A 19574-nucleotide genomic window follows, 5' to 3' on the forward strand; every position below is an offset into this window, starting at 1 on the left:
TTTCCAAAGTTTTTCTTTTCTCAAAATTTCAATTTATTTTTCTAGTGCTTAAGGATAAAAAAGGAAGGTCATGCAACAAGCAAATGCAAAAAACATTACAAGATGGTTTCATCTAATTACTTGAAAAGCAGGAAGGACACAGACGCAACTCCATTCCTTTTTCCATTTTCTGTTTTTTTTTCTTCATTCAGTAGGACCACATTCAACTCTTAGTATTTCCTCTTTCTTATCTTAAAGCTGGAAGATCGGATGACATCATCATCTACCTTCAGTCTGGTCTCAAGTGTAGCCATAGACTCAGGTTTCGTGAAGTAAGTGAACAATAGATAGATACCATCCAAATACGTGTTGGTCTCTCCTGCCTTGTTCTTCTTCATGATGCTGTAAGCTAATGGAATGACTCCTCTGTTGAACACTTCAATGTACATGCCACCCCCAGCAACCAACAACTGCACAATAGAAGCAGTATTCGGTGTCTGTCCTGAAATGAAATGGGGATCTTCGAAACACGTGCTTTGATTAACAAGAGCAAGTGTCAAGAATGACACTAAAGCACAACCCTTAAAAAGGGTATAACTGGAAACAAAATAAAAATAAAAATGTATTCTTTATTGATATGAAAAACCAATTGCTTAAGAAGCATTGGGGTAAAATACAAGAGGGGCTGCACCCCTTTATATACACAGCTGAAAGAGGACTCAATAGAGCTGTTGGGCACAGTCCAACAGCTCTATTTAGAGCTGTTGGAATGTGTCAGTCCAACAGCTCTATTAAGAGCTGTTGGACTGTGTCAGTCCAACAGCTCTATTGCTAGTCAAGTCTGGACAGGACTTGACTAGCAACAGTCATTCTAGTTCAAACTGAACTAGATGACATAAAGACAAAAAAATAAAAATAAAGGAAAAAAAATACAGAAAAGAAAGAAATTAAAAATGTATTTATATATATATAATAATATAATATTATTATATATACATATATGTACAGTTTTACATTTTAACATGTCCTTCATCAAAAACTTAACTAAGCATGAATAAATAATTGTAAATGCATAGTCTACTTTCATGTCATACAAGGCAGGGAACTAATTCTGTGGGAAGCATGATCAGTTTCAGGGATAAACGGTCAACTTCAAAGAGCATGAGAAATGACCCAGCCTAGGGACAACTCATATGAAACTTTTGGCACAAAAAAATCCAAATAAAACAGTCCTATGAGCATTTAATTTGGAAACCACTGACGTGAAAAAGAAATGACTATAATTCCAATAGGCAAAACATGACTTCTTCTCTTGTAACTAAACTCATTGAAACAGAATCTTGAGGAAGAACTGAAGTTTTAGCTCTAAGCAGTGAAGAAATGAACAAATTACTTGTACATCAAAGAATCAGTCTCAGTTTTGTAAAAACATGCACATAGCACAATATTCTGTCAATAAGATGTGGGTTTCTCAGATTTTACCTTGCAAAAAGATTATATTTCAGTGTTGAATTGAGCAAAATCTAGATGCAGTGATCACATAGTATATTACACATACATGTACGATAATCTAGATAAGTTCTAGTGCATCAGTATGATTACAACAATTATGACGCTCAGTGGTCTAAGATAACAATGTTTTCCGTATTTTATTTATTTTTCATATTATTCATCTCTTTTGCAATCATATACCTTTCTGAGTCACGTAGCTATTTGATTTCGTTCATGTTTCTTTTTTTATCTAAAGTGTCATGACCATCTTATACACATATCAACACCAGCAAGCCAACAACAGATTTGGATTTTTACTTTTCTACATCAAAACAGGTTGCATGTAAGGCTTCAATAAGACTAGTATTATGTTATTGTTATCCTGCATGGGTTGCTTTCACCATAAATGGTTGACAAACCATGGTTACCAGAAGCTTCTATCTATCTTGAGAAGCTTGGTTTCCTTATCATGAGAAGGATGCTTCCTATGACATAATTCAAAATGAAAATTGAGCTTTCTTTAGATTTACACAATTAACGACTGTGATTCTATTAATAACAATACCATGGTAGACCTATTTCTAACTAGATTGGATAATAAATCTTAAATGGCAATACATTTTCTATAATTTTCAAAAATGTAAATGCTTTTATCTTTACTAAATTCAAAGATCTTTTAGGTTATGCATCTAAAAAAATAAGTCAAGGCAGAAACTTTAAAAACTTTTTCTCATGGTAAGAACATGTGTAACACCCTGGATTTTCGGACCCTTTATTATTGCAATTATTTAATAAATAAGATATTTTCTTGCATTTTTATGTGTTATTTGAATGATTAATGGTGTACGACCCCACCCCCCTATCACTCTCTCTCTCTCTTACCTTTCTCACTCCCTCACACGCACTCTCACCCTCTCTCACACCCCTTCTTCCCCTCCCACACATTCTTGAGAGAACGCTGACGGTGAGGAGTCCAGCCATCTGTGGAGCAGATTCCGGCGAGTCGGGGGGTAGGAGTTTCGGTTATTCGATTTTCTTTCTCCATCTCAAACACTCACCTTCTTCACTCTCTTCATTTATCCCCTCTCCCTGCTCTCATTCAACTGCTTTCTCTTCTCTCATGTTCCGGTTGGGATCTTTGCAAAGGAGAGGAAACCGTATTTTGAAGAAAAATGTGGATTTCGTGGAGTTTTCTGTTCGTTAGAGGATTCCTATGAATTTGGGGACTCATTCGGCTTATTCAACCATCTTTTTGGTAGTTTTGGGGGCAAAATCAAGGTATGGTGCCCTAATCCCATGACATCTAGGAAGCATGAAGCATGTAGATTTTATGTCAAATCTGTTAATCGATACATACATTGCTCTAGTTAATTGGAAGAATATGAGCATCCAAGAGAGACAGAAGATGAACCTCTTGTTGTTATTCAGCAAAAAAGAGGCATATGTCTCATACTTCACACACTTTTTACATTTAGTTCGACCCTCCTCAAGTGCAAGAGCATCTCAAATTCTTTGCATATTTGAATAAAATTCTTCAATTGACTTGTTTTTTTGCCGCATACTCCTAAATTCTTGAGTAAGTTGATAATGTCTTGCCCAATTCTCTTGCTTGTACACTTGTTTGAGGTATGCCCAAGCTTTTTTGGCTTCTTGAAATTTTGAGATATTCACGATGATTCTCTGCTCAACTGAACCCAAAATCCATGCTTTGACTCCTGCATTGTTTATGACCCATTCCTCTATAGCTTTGTCAAAGTTGGCACTATTGGGTTTTGGTCTTACCTTTGAACCATCTAAGTATCCCCCAGGACCTTTTCCCACTATGACAACAGTCATAAAGTCAGCCCAATATGCATAATTAGTTTCATCTAACTTAACAGAGATGATTTAAATTCTTTTTTTCTCCATATTTCACTCAACCCCAAACTCCGCCTGTGTATAACTGTTTAGTTATACACTGCCGGTCCCAAGCCCGGATAAAGGAGGGTTGCGGTAGGCCAGTGACAGCCAGCATAAAAACTTAGTCATACCCTATGAATATGAACCAATATGAGAATTTCGTTGGGGCGTTCCCTACTGAGCGACGCGTTGTACTCTATAGGCCCGGAGGCAGTGATAAATGGGCAAGGGTTGCTAGGTCGTCGCCCAGAAGCGACGCGTCACACCGGCGCCCGGGTGTGGTGTCAAATAGGCAAGGGTTCCCTCACTTTGTTGGATGGGTGGGGGTAAAGAAGTTAGTCCAAGACCATAAAATTAGGTTAGCCACTTGGAACATAGGGTCTTTAACTGGTAAGTTGGTAGAGTTAGTAGATGTTATGTGTAGGAGAAAGATTGATATTTTATATCTACAAGAGACCAAATGGGTAGGTGAGAAAGCAAAAGTGATAGAACCTTGAGGATATAAGATTTGGTATACAGGAATAAATAGGAATAGGAATGGAGTAGGGATTGTTATGAGTCGTGAGTTTATAGAAAATGTAGTTGAGGTCCGTAAGAAGGGTGATAGGATTTTACTTATTAAATTAGTATTAGGTACGGATATTATTAATATTATTAGTGTTTATGCACCTCAAGTAGGTTTAGATGATTCCATTAAGCATCAATTTTGAGAAGACTTAGATGGAGTAGTACAAGGGATATTTTATGGAGAAAAGCTTTTCATCGGCGGTGACCTTAATGAACATGTAGGCATTAGTAAGGATGGATTTGAGAGTATTCGTGGAGGCTATGGTATAGGAGAAAGAAACGAAAGTGGAGAAAGGATTTTAGATTTTGGTTTGTCCTATGATATGATCTTAGCAAACGCTTGGTTTAGGAAGAGGGTGTCTCACCTAGTAACATTTAAAAGTGGGGTTAATACGAGTCAGATAGATTTTTTCCTACTTAGAAAGAGAGATGGGAGTTGTTACATCGATTGTAAGGTTATACCGGGAGAAAGTGTAGCTACACAACATAGAGTCTTAATTTTAGATCTTAGAATTAGACAATGGCGCAAAAGGGATAGATATAGGATAGATCGTAGAATTAAGTGGTGGGCACTGAAAGGAGCTAAACAAGGAATGTTTGTAGAGCAGGTAGTTAAGGAAGTTGATTGGTGTCTCGATGATGATTCAGAATCAATGTGGAGTAAGATAGCGTGTGGCATAAGAAAGGTGGCTAAGGAGGTATTGGGTGAGTCTAAAGGCAGTGCACCACTAGGTAAGGATACATCATGGTGGAATGAGGATGTCAAATTAGCTATTAAGGTTAAAAGAGAGTGTTATAAAAATCTAAGTAAGAATAGTGATAATGAGAATTTGGAGAAGTATATGACAACAAAGAAGGAAGCTAAAAAAGTAGTTCGAAACACGAGGGATAAGGTATATAAGGAGGTTTATGACAAGTTGGATACCAAAGAGGGCGAAAAGGATATTTATAGGCTTGCAAAGATGAGAGATAGGAAATCAAAGGATCTGGGTATGGTTAGATGTATCAAAGATGAAACGCAAAGGGTTTTAGTCAAAGATGAGGAGATTAAGGAGAGATGGAAAGATTATTTTGATAAGATATTTAATGAAAGTCATGCTCATGATCTTGGAGACTTCTCCATTCATTTTCATGAGATGAATCGTGACTTCATGCGCAAGATTTAAAAGAAAGAAATCGCAGAGACTTTGAAGAAAATGAAATCAAGAAGGGCAGTTGGCCCAGATGGTATACCTATTGAGGCTTGAAAATGCTTGGGAGAGAAAGGTTTAGAATGGTTGACAAATCTTTTTAACAAGATTTGGCGGACAAATAAGATGCCTAATGAGTGGAGGAAGAGTACTTTGGTGCCTCTATATAAGAATAAGGGTGATATACAAGATTGCACAAATTATCGTGGTTTAAAACTCATGAGTCATACTATGAAACTTTGGGAGAGGGTGATTGAGTCTAGGTTGAGGAAGGTTGTCATGATATCGGAGAATCACTTTGGTTTTATGCCTGGAAGGTCAACTATGGAAGCTATACATCTTCTTAGACAACTTATTGAGAGATATAGAGAGAGGAACAAAGATTTGCATATGGTTTTTATTGATTTGGAGAAGGCATACGATAGAGTACCTAGGGACGTTCTCTGGTGAACAATGACGAAGAAAGGTGTCTCTCAAGTACATTAGTATAATTAAAGATATGTATGGAGGAGGAGTAACCAATGTCCGCACTTATGGAGGGGTGAAAACTAATTTTCCTATAACGGTTGGGTTACATCAAGGATCTGCTTTAAGCCCTTTCCTATTTGCTATAGTGACGGATGAGCTTACGAGATCAATTCAAGAAAATGTGTCGCGGTGTATGTTGTTTGCTAATGATATTGTTTTGATTGATGAGTCTAGAGCTGGGGTTAATGCTAAGTTAGAATTATGGAGACAAACATTGGAAGCAAGAGGTTTTAAGTTGAGTAAGAGTAAGACAAAATATATGGAATGTCGGTTTAGTAAGCAACGAAGTAGTGATGGGAGTGTAGTGAAGCTTGGTGAGCAAGAAATATCGGTAGATGATTGTTTCAAATATTTGGGATCTATCATTCAAAAGTATGGAGAAATTGATAGAGATGTAAATCATAGGATAAAGGTTGGGTGGATGAAATGAAAAAGTGCAACTGGATTGTTGTGCGATCGTAGAATGCCATTGCGGTTGAAGGGAAAGTTTTATAGGACGACTATTAGGCCCGCTTTACTATATGGTACGGAATGTTGGGCTGCCAAGAGACATCATATTCAAAAAATGAGTGTAGTTGAGATGCGTATGCTTAGATGGATGTGTGGAAATATAATAAAAGATAAGATTCGGAACGAGGAGATACGTAAGAAGGTAGGTGTTGCACCCATTGAAAATAAAATGAGAGAGAATCGTTTACGGAGGTTTGGACATATTCAGCGAAGGCCTAATGATGCTCTAGTTAGAAGGATGGAGAAATGGGAAAATATATTAGTTAAAAGAGGTCGGGGTAGGCCTAGGAAGACTTGGATGGAGATGATAGGAAAGGATATAAATGCTTTGAACCTCATCGAGGACATGACATTGGATAGAAATGATTGGAGGAGAAGGATTCATGTGGAAGACCCAGAATGATTTTCTTTTTTGGTTCATATCGCCGACCCCAATTATTTTGGGATGAAGGCGTTGTTGTTGTTGTATTTCACTCGACCCCAACTACACAAATTTTTCAAAAAAAAAAAAAACAAGGCACCAGATGTGAACCGGATTTACTAAAGCATCACCTTTGTCATCGCAACCACAAAAGTCTCAACAATACCCAAGACAACCTTGAAATCGATGAACCCACTACACATGGGTATTCAAGGCAATCCCCAAGTCTTGTCCACAAGAACTCCCAAAAACACAATAACAACAACCAATGCCACCAAGACTCTTCATAAACCACTTCCACACCAGATTTACACACAATAGTTGTGACCCAACATTGTAACACAGTGAATCTGATGTTGTCTACAGATGTGACAAAACTTGAATGTCCATAATACATGAGTCTTCAAGAATGACGCCAGCAAAGCAAGCCTTCACGCAGCCGCCCTCCTCTCACGACCTCAGACATGGCTTGATACCATGTTAATCAATACACAAATTGCTCTAGCTGATTGGAGAAAGGAATAGTTAAGAGTTTAAGTTTTTAGCATAATCATTTTTTGTGTGTTTTTCATAAAAGTTTAGACTGAAATTTTGGAGACCGCAACTCCTTTAGGATTTTACTGCTTTTGACAATTTGTTTGATGGTCTTTAGGATTTCTTATATTTTCTTTCTTGAATGCCTCTTTATTGTTTGTTAGTGCTGCATAATTTTGACAATTGTCCCCACCATCACCAAAAAGTTGATTTGGCTTGCAAAAGAGAACTATGATAATAACTTAATAATTTGTTTATACATGTGCATTGAATCATACATCTTTACTGTTCTGCATTAGTTCATGCATTTTTACTTATTTCTGTCTCATATGAGAAATTGTTAATGCATGACACTTATTTTTAATGTCTCGATGATAAATGGGTTATGAGATTGTTGTTGTTATACTCCTCTAAATATTTTACATGAATTTGATTTATGCTCTTTTCTTTTTTGTTTATATTTTTAGAAGAATTCATGCAAATAATCTCTGGTTCTTACCCGGTGTTTCAAATGTTTTTCTCAAGACCTGAAGCTCAGTGACAGGGGTGACTGCCACATGGAGCCTGCGAGATTGCATCACTTATTTATGTTATTCTTGACAGTGTGGCTCTTTGTGCCCCAAATTGTTAATTAAGGTTTAATTTTTCTCCTTTAATTATTTCATTTTGTTTTATAATTCTAAAAGAAATAACAAGGCTCAATATGAACTTACCTTGGGTATGTGTTGGCATCATAGTGAAACATTGGTGGAAATGTGGTCATTCGTGCATACACTTGTGCTCATAAGAGAATACAAGGACAAGTGTGCATATCTTTGTAAAAAATATCTGACTTCAATTTACTGTTTTCGCTAATTAGAAAATGGAAATGTTTAAAAAAAACACCTAATTATTATTTTTTCCAAAAAAAAAGTGTAAAGTGTTTCACAAGCCGAGTTGAAAGAGGCTTGATTAGCTGACCGGCCTGAGTACTTTACGAAGTACTCTTTTTTTGTTTTAGTGGGTATGAATCCATCAACTTATGTTTCCACTAAGAATCAGCAACTGCTTAAGAATGCTCAACAATCAATATGGGCAAATTACGTAGAATAGATAAGCGGATTCATCACATTTTTCTTGGATGTCAAATTCATAAGTGAGTTAATTATACCATCACTGCTCCTCTACTGAAAACTGCAGAACCTTGTCTATGACATGTTTTAATTTCTGAAGCTTTAGTTTTTTTTTTGCATTGCTTTTACATAAAATGAAGAGGAAGCTTGGCTTCATGCTGTGTAACGGCCTATGTCACATGGGTGCGGGTGCGGGTGCGGGTGCGGGTGCGGGTGCGGGTGCGACACGGGTGCGGCGCAATTCCAAAAAATTTGGACACGGGGACTCGGCTATATATATATATATATTAAAAAATATATATTATAAATATATATATTTTAAATATTATAATTATATATATAACAATAAATTAACACATAAAGATTGTAAATTTTAAAGCAAAAAAAAAGCAATTCTTAACAACACAAACTTACCAAAATATAACACATAAAGAAGCTTGTGAGTGTGATAAACAACAAAACTTATCATAAATCTGCCTCATCGTCTGAATTAGAAGGAAGAACAGGATCGAGGTAGTCCATGTTGAGAGTATGTAAATTATGTTCTCCCTCCAAGTCAAAATCTTCTGGATTTACATCCCAATTCTTGGATGGTCCACAACTGCATCAAAAAATCACTATATTAGTATCTAACTTAAAACTTTGAATACAAATATGAAATATTTAAATACAAACTTTGAATACAAAGAAAAAAAAGTACCTATACTCTTCTTTGGTGCGGCGAGAAATTAATCGTAGATTTGAGTGAACATATACCAAATCCTCTGCTCTTTTACTAGTGAGTTTGTTTCTTTTAATGTTGTGAATTTGAGCATATGTACTCCAATTTCTTTCACAACAAGATGATGTAGCAGGTTGGGATAACAACTTCATTGCAAGACGTTGCAGATTTGGTGTCTCTGATCCATATGTTGCCCACCAATTAAGGGGATCTTCCTCGTCCCTTGCCACAAGTGCTGCTAAAGAATCAAATCTTCCAGTAGAAAACTTGCCAAACTCACTATTTACAACCTTAAACATGTGAGGATCATTAAAAACTCTTCCCAAATATATCATTCTATTTCTTGATATCTCAGGATCTTCATTTGGAGAAACACGACCAACACCTGCTGTCAACCATTTTTTTGCATAGTATTTTGGATTGAGAGAGTGTGCCATGCAATGCAAGGGTGTATTGCTTTTATCCCATCTTCTCACTAAAACTGAATGTACATGATTGTAAAATTCTGAATCATCAAGTGCAATATCTTTCTTCTCATGTTTAAAAATGATACTTTGAACTTTTTCAATCATATTGTCCCACATTTCATAAATTCTATGAAGCATGGGTACATCTCTGTCAACTTCTCTCAGCATTTCCCAAATAGGCTCTGTAAATTCAACAAAATATGTAATTTTATCCCACCAAAAATCATCACAGATGCATTTTTTGATAGCTTGAGCCTTGACATCATCTTCAGTACGATAAAAATCCCAATCTTGATCAGCCACCATCATCATCAATGCATTCTTGAGTTGCTTAATTCTTTTTATCATAACAATTAGAGAAGCAAAACGAGTTTCAGCAACTTTCAGTAACTTGAGATCAGAATGCCTATTAAATATAGAAAGGGCATGATGATGGTTTACAACAAAATTTCTAATATTTCGAACATCATGCTCTATTTCCTCAATCCATAAGCACATTTCATGTGCATGTGCATCATCTTTTGATGGATTGCATATACTCTTAAGTGCCAAATTTAAACTGTGTGCTGCACAAGGAGTCCAAAAAATATGTGAATATGTATCTTCACTTGCCAAATTCATTCCTGCACGACTGCAAACTGGAGCATTGTCAGTAATGATTTGCACCACACTTTCTTCACCCACTTCTTTTATCACTTCAACAAATAATCTCTTTAAATATTCAGCATCTTTATACTCTCCAGATGCATCAACAGTCTTCAAAAAGATTGGCTCATTTAGTGAATAAGCAATGAAGTTTATCAGTGGTCGCCTTTGTATATCAGTCCACCCATCAGAAACAATCGACACTCCATGTCGTTTCCATGCAAATTTTTGGGTCTCTAGCAAGTCTTCAATTCTATTTTTTTCCTCTGCAAGAAGGACTGTTCTTAGTTTTTCTGAACTAGGAGGCACGTAACCACTCAAATTGCAATTAGCCAAAGATGTAATCATATCTTTCCAATATGGACTTCTAGCTACATTAAAAGGAATTGAGCTTGAGTAAAAGAATCGACCAATCTTTTTATCAATTTCTGCTCTTGCCATGTTTTTGAATGACGCTTGTATTGTTTTATTGCTTTCCATCTTTCTTTTCTTTAAAAGCTCTTCTTGTGTATCACTAGCAATAGGAAAAGACAAATTAATCGAATCGCTTTTCATCTCTGCAATTTTCTTCTTTTCAGCTTCCTCTTGTTCTTTTTTTAATTGCTTTAACATGTCTTTGTCAACCCCAGAACATGCCCTAATTCCTTGACCACGAATATGCAAAAGATGTGCTTTCACACGCGTATAAGAACCTGTGAAAACAGTCTTACATAGATTACAATGAAACTGCACATTCCCACCACCACCACTACTAGCTTTTATCCCTTTTGTCACAAGTCTCCAAAGTGGTTGAGAAACATCTAATTCAGGGTTAGAACTTGAACCAAATGTATTGACACTACCGCTAGAACTCGCCATTATATCTGAAAAGTGAAAACTGAAAAGAAAATAATTAAATAAGTAAATAAAATAAAGTTAATAAAACAGGGAATATTGGAGGGGCCGAGCCCCTCTTCTGCGAGCAGAGGGTGCAGGGAGGGGGGGCGAGCCCCTCCTCTGCTAGCAGAGGGTGCAGGGAGGGGCCGAGCCCCTCCCCTGCGAGCAGAGGGTGCAGGGAGGGGGGCCGAGCCCCTCTTCTGCGTGCAAAGGGTGCAGGGAGGGGGGCCGAGCCCCTCCTCTGCGAGCAGATGGTGCAGGGAGGGGCCGAGCCCCTCCCCTGCGAGCAGAGGGTGCAGGGAGGGGCCGAGCCCCTTCCCTGCGAGCAGAGGGTGCAGGGAGGGGCCGAGCCCCTCCCCTGCGAGCCGAGGGTGCAGGGAGGGGGGCCGAGCCCCTCCCCTGCGAGCAGATGGTGCAGGGAGGGGAGCCGAGCCCCTCCTCTGCGAGCAGATGGTGCAGGGAGGGGCCGAGCCCCTCCCCTGCGAGCAGAGGGTGCAGGGAGGGGCCGAGCCCCTCCCCTGCGAGCAGAGGGTGCAGGGAGGGGGGCCGAGCCCCTCTTCTGCGTGCAAAGGGTGCAGGGAGGGGGGCCGAGCCCCTCCTCTGCGAGCAGATGGTGCAGGGAGGGGCCGAGCCCCTCCCCTGCGAGCAGAGGGTGCAGGGAGGGGCCGAGCCCCTTCCCTGCGAGCAGAGGGTGCAGGGAGGGGCCGAGCCCCTCCCCTGCGAGCCGAGGGTGCAGGGAGGGGGGCCGAGCCCCTCCCCTGCGAGCAGATGGTGCAGGGAGGGGAGCCGAGCCCCTCCTCTGCGAGCAGATGGTGCAGGGAGGGGCCGAGCCCCTCCCCTGCGAGCAGAGGGTGCAGGGAGGGGCCGAGCCCCTCCCCTGCGAGCAGAGGATGCAGGGAGGGGGGCCGAGCCCCTCCCCTGCGAATCGAGGGTGCAGGGAGGGGGGCCGAGCCCCTCCCCTGCGAGCAGAGGCTGCAGGGAGGGGCCGAGCCCCTCCCCTGCGAGCAGAGGGTGCAGGGAGGGGCCGAGCCCCTCTCCTGCGAGCCGAGGGTGCAGGGAGGGGGGCCGAGCCCCTCCCCTGCGAGCAGATGGTGCAGGGAGGGGGGCCGAGCCCCTCCTCTGCGAGCAGATGGTGCAGGGAGGGGCCGAGCCCCTCCCCTGCGAGCAGAGGGTGCAGGGAAGGGGGCCGAGCCCCTCCCCTGCGAATCGAGGGTGCAGGGAGGGGGGCCGAGCCCCTCCCTTGCGAGCAGAGGGTGCAGGGAGGGGCCGAGCCCCTCCCCTGCGAGCAGAGGGTGCAGGGAGGGAGGCTACGAGCAGGGTCGACATACCTGACGGAGGAGGGACCGGTGGCTGCCTGTCGCCGGAGTTCGGATCGCCGGCGTGGTTGCAGGAGAAAGCTGCAGGGGCTGAGGGGGAGAGGCAAAATCGAGAGGGTAAGCCCCTCTCCCTGTCGATAAACCCCTTTTAGGGTTCGGCTGCCAAAAAAAATTTGGATCTGGGTCGGGTTTGGACCCGACCCGACCCGGATCCAAAACAAAATTTAAAACTCGAACTGGACAATTTTGGACTCGGTCAAAGTTGACCGAGTCCAAAATGTGGTCGGACTCGGCCCGGACTCGTTGACCGAGTCCGACTCGGAGTTGACCGAGTCCGGGCCGAGTCCAAAGCCGCACCCGAGTCCGCACCCGAGTCCGTGTGTGTCGACGCGGGTGCGGCAACCCTTTAGCCGAGTCCGTGTGACATAGGTAACGGCTAGGAAATAACCAAAAGGCACAAGTATCATCTTTTAAATATATATATATATATATATGTGTGTGTGTGTGTGTGTGTGTGTGTGTGTGTGTGTGTGTGTGTGTGTGTGTGTGGTGTTTGAAAATGGTTGAAATAGTTAAATAAGAGTAGCCCTTGGTAGAATTACCAAAGAAGAAAATGATTTATCCGATACTAGGGATGGCTAGCCACAGAGGGAGAATACTACCCCAAGCCAGCTGGAGCTCAATTGCAAGACCAGGATTCATCCTCTACCCAGTCAACTGGTCAATCTCACCATAATGGTCAAGGTGTAGTATGTAGGAATGCAGAAGACTTCATGGTGGCACAGTTTGGGTTTTAGTGTGGTAATGCACTAGCATGAGCTGGTGGTCCAAGGACCCGGTCCGTGTTAAATGCATAGGTGGTACGTAAGCATGCGTGGAGTGTTGCATGTGGCTGTGTTTGAATTCTTTCTTTCCAGTTAACGTATATAAAAAAAATGGAGTGATACGTAGATGTGAATACATGTGTGTGTATTTAGTCTTTTCGGTATCGTATTGCAAGTGTAGCAATATGTAATCTGAGTATGCATGGGAATTGGCTCATTTGAGGTTAGTATTGCAAGTGTGGCAATACGTAACTGCGGTGCCTATGTGAGCACATATTCCTGGGATTGTATTGCAAGATTAGCCATGCGTAGTTGATTGCATAAGAGTATGGATGTCAAATTTGGGGTGTTGATCCCTAGTGTGGCTTGTGTGGGTATTGACCCAAGGTACTGAGAGAGTACACGAACACAAGACATGATGCATAAGATATTAATAAATTAAAGAATAAGTTACACTGAAATATTGTTTAACTCGCCAAAGTATGTAGCTAGAGCAGTATGTAGCTAGAGCTAGCTTGTCAAGTATGGACGAGCATGAGCGCCAAAACCCTGTGGATTAGTGTTTAATGTTGTTTGGTCAAGTATGCACCATCCCCAACCACGGTGGATTAGGGGACAAAGGAATCTGATACTTGAGGCGGAGGTGGAGCTGTTGCAGCTTGCCTTTCGTAGTGCCCTATGCTATCTCGGTGGGAAGAGGTGGCATGCCCTAGACCTCGGTGCAAGTGCCACAATGTTCCCCAGGGTTAAAAATATGCAATCAAATGGATAAATAAACACCCTTGGGCGGGCCATAGGCGCCCAAGGTTTGTTAGGGGAGTGATTCCCTCGTGATGTTGGCTATATGCCAGTGCCATAAGGGTATGATGTGATGGTTTTCACTTTATGCCAGTGTTGTAAGGATACGATGTGATGATTTTGGCTTTATGTTGGTGTCGTAATAGTACAATGTAATGTTGGCTATATGCCGATGTCGTAAGGGTACAATGTGATGATTTTGGATTTATGTTCGTGTCGTAATAGTATGATGTGATGTTGGCTATATGGCAGTGATGTAAGGGTACAATGTGATGATTTTGGCTTTATGCTGTTGTCGTAAGGGTACGATGTGATGTTGTCTATATGTCGGTGTCGTAAGGGTACAATGTGATAATTTTGGCTTTATGTTGGTGCCGTAAGGGTACATGATTTTGGCTTTAAGTAGGTGCCGTAATGGTACAATGCGATGATTTTGGCTTTAAGAAGGTGTTGTAATGATACGATGTGATGTTTGGCTCTATGCCAGTGCCATAATGGTACGTTGTGATGTTGGTTTTATGTTGGTACCGAAAGTGGTATATTCTATGGTGATTTGTATCGTAAGGATATGTTGTGTTGTGGCATGATGCATTGTCGTTAAGCTTATAGAGGATTGAGGTGCCACATAATACAAAAAAACAAGACTAAAGGATAACCTAGACGTTCATGCTTATAGGCGGATGTAGTATGAGTTCGTGTGCTGGTGCATTTGGGCACCTGAGGGCCGACTTGACCTGAGTTAGGAGTCGATACCTCGTAGTTTACTCTGTCGAGTGGTAGTTAATAGGATATGAGGGGTTGATACTTATGTGTAAGGGTCAACTCCTCTGTCGAGTCTATACCTGTGAGTGCAAGGTCGACTCCTTTGAGTTCTTCATTTCAAAATGAGTGAACCTGAAGATCGATACTTGAGAGAGTAGGGTTGACTCTTCCTGTTCTAACAACTTAGGTTTTGTGCCTGATGGGATTATCCAACTAGAGTTACTTGGTGATACTATCCAGTGATCGTGTTTGAGTGGTTGGACCATACTCGTGTTTGAGTGGTTGGACCATACTGAGACATGTGATGTCTCATCCTATTATTTGGTACGTTTCAGTTCAGGTGACCAGCAGTAGGCAGAGGAGGATGTGGCAAATACAGGAGACTTGCGAACCTAAAAGGACGGACCTAGGACTACTTCTGGGTTTTTGGTTTTTGTACTCTCTTGTGTACATATGATATATTTTGTAAACCTTTACACTGAGAAGTGATTGAAAGTAATTTTTGTACTTGCTTTCGAAAAGGGAAATTTTAAATTAAGTTTTTGAAAAAAAAATGGCTGTCACAACATGCATGCTATTTACTCTTGTTATACTAAATTTCTTCTATTATTGAATGCTTACTAGTTATTATAATATTAAAAAATAAATATTTTTATTAGATATGTTCAAACTAGGTTTTTTATATATATATTTCTAATATATATATATATATATATATGGCTAGGCCAAGGGAAACCCCATGATCCTCTTGAGCAACTATGGTAAGACCACTAACTTTAACAATCCTGCAATACAACCACCAAAAAATCTGCTGTTTCAGAACAACAAATAGTAACATCTTATTTGGACCCAAAATTAAACATAATCAAAACATATAAAAACCATGGGAGGATTGCACTGAGGAAGAAAGCATTCAACGGGTACGTGCAAAGTAGCAGAAACTCTATACGATCATTATCCTGAATACAGCGTTAGCAGTTCGATTATACTAATTCAAATTTCTAACAAACAAACAAAACATGAAACCACAAATTCCAAAAAAAACAACTAAAACCATCATAAAATCAAAGAGAAAAAACCAATAATTCTTCAAGAATATCAACAAAAAGGGCAAAACTAAAACATGGGGTTTCCTCAAATTTCCTAAAATGTTGAAAGCCAACGCATAACAAATAGAACCATCACAGAATCAAAATGTAAGAAGCAAGAACCCTCAAAATGTAGTCTTTTTAAAAAAACAGAAATTGACCAAAACAAGTAAACCTACAAACGAAACAACCAAAAATCATTCAAAAACATAACCCAACCGAAAACTAAGAAATGGGTATTCTTTTTCCTTATCTGTTTAATAATCCCCACCAAGAGAGAAGTCTCACCTCTTCATATTTTTGAGTGAGTCCCAGTCGTTCATCTTCGGACATGTCCGGCCTCAAAACGGCCATGGTCTCGTACTGCCTCAGACCAGGCGGACATTGGGGCTCCTCCTTCTTCTCATCAACCGCGATCGAGGAAGCAGACGGCCCGAAATCGGTGTCTTCGTCGCCGATACCGTCTTCGAAGAAGGATCCTGAGAAGTCCAGCGTTAGAGCTCGGACGAAATTGAAGGTGGGTGCTCTTCTGAGCGATCGAGGACGGCGGTTGCTGTAGGAAACAAGCAGAGAGCAAGAACCGACGAGTGGAGAGGCCGAGGAACCTAAATTGGTGGTGATGGATTTCAAGGAGGGAGAGAAAGGGGTGAGGAGAGTGGACGAGGAGAAGGCTGCCATTTTAGTCAGGGTCACTAGTTGCCCCGAGTGCTCTTTTCTGGTAGAGAGAGAGAGAGATGGATAAGGGGAGAGGAAGAATAATTACGAAAAGGCTGCTAACGTATGATCTATTCACCAAGGAACGGAGCATGTTTTTATCGGACGTATTTGGTGATAGAATCATTGGTGAAAAGATTAGGTGCAATGCTGATCACCCTCCATCTTGGGACAGGCTTGTCAGTTGTGGGGCCCAAGGCCTGATGGAAGGCAATCAGGTGCTTAATGCACAATTTCTGTGCCATGTGATTGCACCCAATGCGGAAGGAGGTTGGCACGGTGGGGGTGAGGCCTTGCCGCTAGACGGATGATCAAAGTTTGATTCTCATGAACGTCGTTTCTCTGCACAAGCCGATGCTCATCATAAGAATTTGATGAACTTTCACGAGGTAACTCGTTGTCTTGAGTCAACATGAATTCTTGAATTTCATAGGGTCTTTTTTTACCTCTTAGTGTCTTTTATCTTATGAATTCTTCTTTCAAGTTTCGAATTCACTCTTTATACTCAATTGGCTGGGAAAACAAAATCCCGGTTGTTGGCATCACTATTTCTGGTAGCAACTACACTTTTTTGTTTATGCATCTGGCTATAACTTCGATGCTTAACCTCATTTTAATAAATTTTTTTGTTGGATTTCTTACATCATCAGTTTTATGTTGGTATTGGAGTTCTCTAACTCCTCTAGGGCAGACCCTCTTGAGAAGTCCTGAACTATTCCTTTCTCTTTATCTCATACTTTATAACAATAGCTCAGCAAGATTAATACAAATAACCAATGTTGGGCTTAGTTATGCTCGTATAGGTTCATTAATGAATATATTTTATGAAAAATAATTGTATTGTCCTTATAAAATGATGCAGTTTCGAAAATGCCTCATAATTTGTCAAAATCCTGTCCATAACATTTTTACCTTTTGCGAACCTCCTGAACTTTGCACAAATATATTGTGAACCTCTTGAAGTTCGCATGTGAACCTCTTGACATTAACACAAATATGTTATGAACCTCCTCACGTTTGCACAAATATATTGAAAACTTAACATTCACATGTGAACTTCTTGATGTTCGCACAAATATATTATAAACCTTCTCACGTTCGTATGCAAAGAAGCTCTTGACGTTTACACAAATATATTGTGAATCTATTGACGTTTGCACAAATATATTGTGAACCGCCTGATGTTCACATGCGAACCTCCTGACATTCATATAAATATAGTGTAAACCTCCTCACGTTAGAACAAATATTGTAATATCGCGTATTTTCACATTTAGTTAAATTTAAAGATTTTTAAAAATTTGGCTAAGTTTGGAAGAAAAATCGTTTGGGGCTCGGTTTTTAGACTGATGTCTTTGAGTCTGGGCTTGGCTCAGGTCCCATCGATAAGGTCGTAATGAGCCAATCAAAGCGAGATAAAGAATTTCATTTTTTACTTTTAAATTCAAGCAAAATTTAGATTATTTTTGGACAAAATTCAGAATTTGATATTAGTGTAATATGTCGTTGGATGCGTCTCAAAATTTTGAGCGCAACAATATGTTACTTTGTTTAAAATCGAGTTTCGGTTGACCCAAAAATTTTATTTTTCTAAAAAAAGAATAGTTTGTCGGTTTGGATCTGAATTTGGATCAGACTGAATCTAATGGGTTTGGTCCGAATTAATATGGATTTGAACTCTATCCAAGACCCATATTAATCTAGATTTGGTTCAGTCCAAAATCCATATGAATTTTTAGAGATAGATTTGGATTTTGGATCTGAATTCATATCCAAATCCATGCCCAACGATTTTTGAGCTTTAAATTGATCTAAAAGCTTTAATTTGAAGTTAAATCAGGTTAAAAAGTCTCTTAGGTTAATTTGTTTATTTTGAAAGCTTTTAAATAATGATTAATTAATTAATATTTAATAAATAATTAATTAATTAATTTTTATTGCTTTTGAAATTGTATTTTAGGGTTGAGAATGACTTCTTAATAGAGTCCTTACTCATGTCTAAAAAGTCTTGAGAGGTTTTAAAAAGGGACTTTAAAAAAATTTGAAAACTTTGAAAAAGTAAAAAAAATAGAGTTTTGAAAATTCTTGGAAAGGGAGGTGAGAGAGAGTCCTCTTATGAGGAAACTTTCCCTCTCCGGGCTGGAAAAAGGGAGGGCCTCGCCCTCCCTCTTGTCTATATAAAGTCAAAAAAAAAGAAGGAAAGAGAAAGACAAAGAAAGAAAGAGAGAAGGAAAGAAAAGAGAGGAAGAAGGAAGGAGAGGAGGAGAGTTGCTCCCCTCCACCGACATTTTTCAACATTCACCTCTATTTTTCCTCACTTTTTTATTCAAGGTATGAGTTTTCTCTCTTTGGAAGTGCGAAATGTTAGACTCGGTCTATGTACAAATGGATTTAATCCATTTAGGGGTAGATCAACTTCATACTCATGCTGGCCAGTATTTGTAACTCCATACAACCTTCCACCAAGCTTGTGTATGAAACGTCTAAATCTTTTCTTGTCTCTGTTGATCCCTGGTCCAACCTCACCTCGCCAAAATCTTGATGTATATTCAAGGTCATTGATTGATGAACTAAAAGTATTGTGGGATGATGGTGTTACCACGTATGTTGCCCAAAAAAAAAAAATCAACATGAAGGTTGTTGTTCTATGGACAATCAGTGACTTCCCTGCATATGGTATGCTATCTGGTTGTAGCACACATGGGAGGTTGGCATGTCCATACTGCATGGAGGATTCTAAAGCTTTTAAATTGAGGCATGGAAGGAAGCCTTGCAGGTTTGAGTGCCATCGTCGATTTCTACCTAGCGACCATCCGTTCCGACGATAAAAGAATGCGTTTAAAGCAGGCACAACTGAAACAGAAGGTCCATCCTCAAGATTGTCTAACATAGAGATTCTAAGAAGATTGCGATACTTTCCAGATGTATTAACAAATGCCCGCAGTCCTACACCCTTTCGTGGATTTAGGAAGGATCACAATTGGACGAAGAAATCTATTTTTGAGAAACTATCGTATTGGTCGACCCTATTGATACGACATAATTTGGATGTGATGCATGTGGAGAAAAATGTGTTTGATAATGTGTTAAATATAGTAATGAATGTTAAAGTAAAAATGAAGGATAATCCGA

At 40.0% G+C, this 19574-nt stretch overlaps 1 protein-coding gene across 1 annotated transcript; it reads right to left on the minus strand.

Moving 5' to 3' along the window:
- Positions 1-16469, minus strand: LOC149843411 (small ribosomal subunit protein bS6c-like). The gene is made up of 2 exons (XM_089999774.1): positions 16017-16469; positions 1-449 (listed from the first exon to the last, which is right to left on the minus strand). Exons 1-2 carry the CDS (start codon positions 16404-16406, stop codon positions 210-212), a joined length of 630 nt encoding a protein of 209 aa, XP_089855900.1. The 5' UTR covers positions 16407-16469; the 3' UTR covers positions 1-209.
- Between the last annotated feature and the right edge of the window lie 3105 nt (positions 16470-19574).

The sequence above is a fragment of the Nuphar pumila genome, chromosome 3, assembly GCF_984573655.1.
Source record: "Nuphar pumila chromosome 3, dmNupPumi1.hap1.1, whole genome shotgun sequence".
Taxonomy (NCBI): domain Eukaryota; kingdom Viridiplantae; phylum Streptophyta; class Magnoliopsida; order Nymphaeales; family Nymphaeaceae; genus Nuphar; species Nuphar pumila.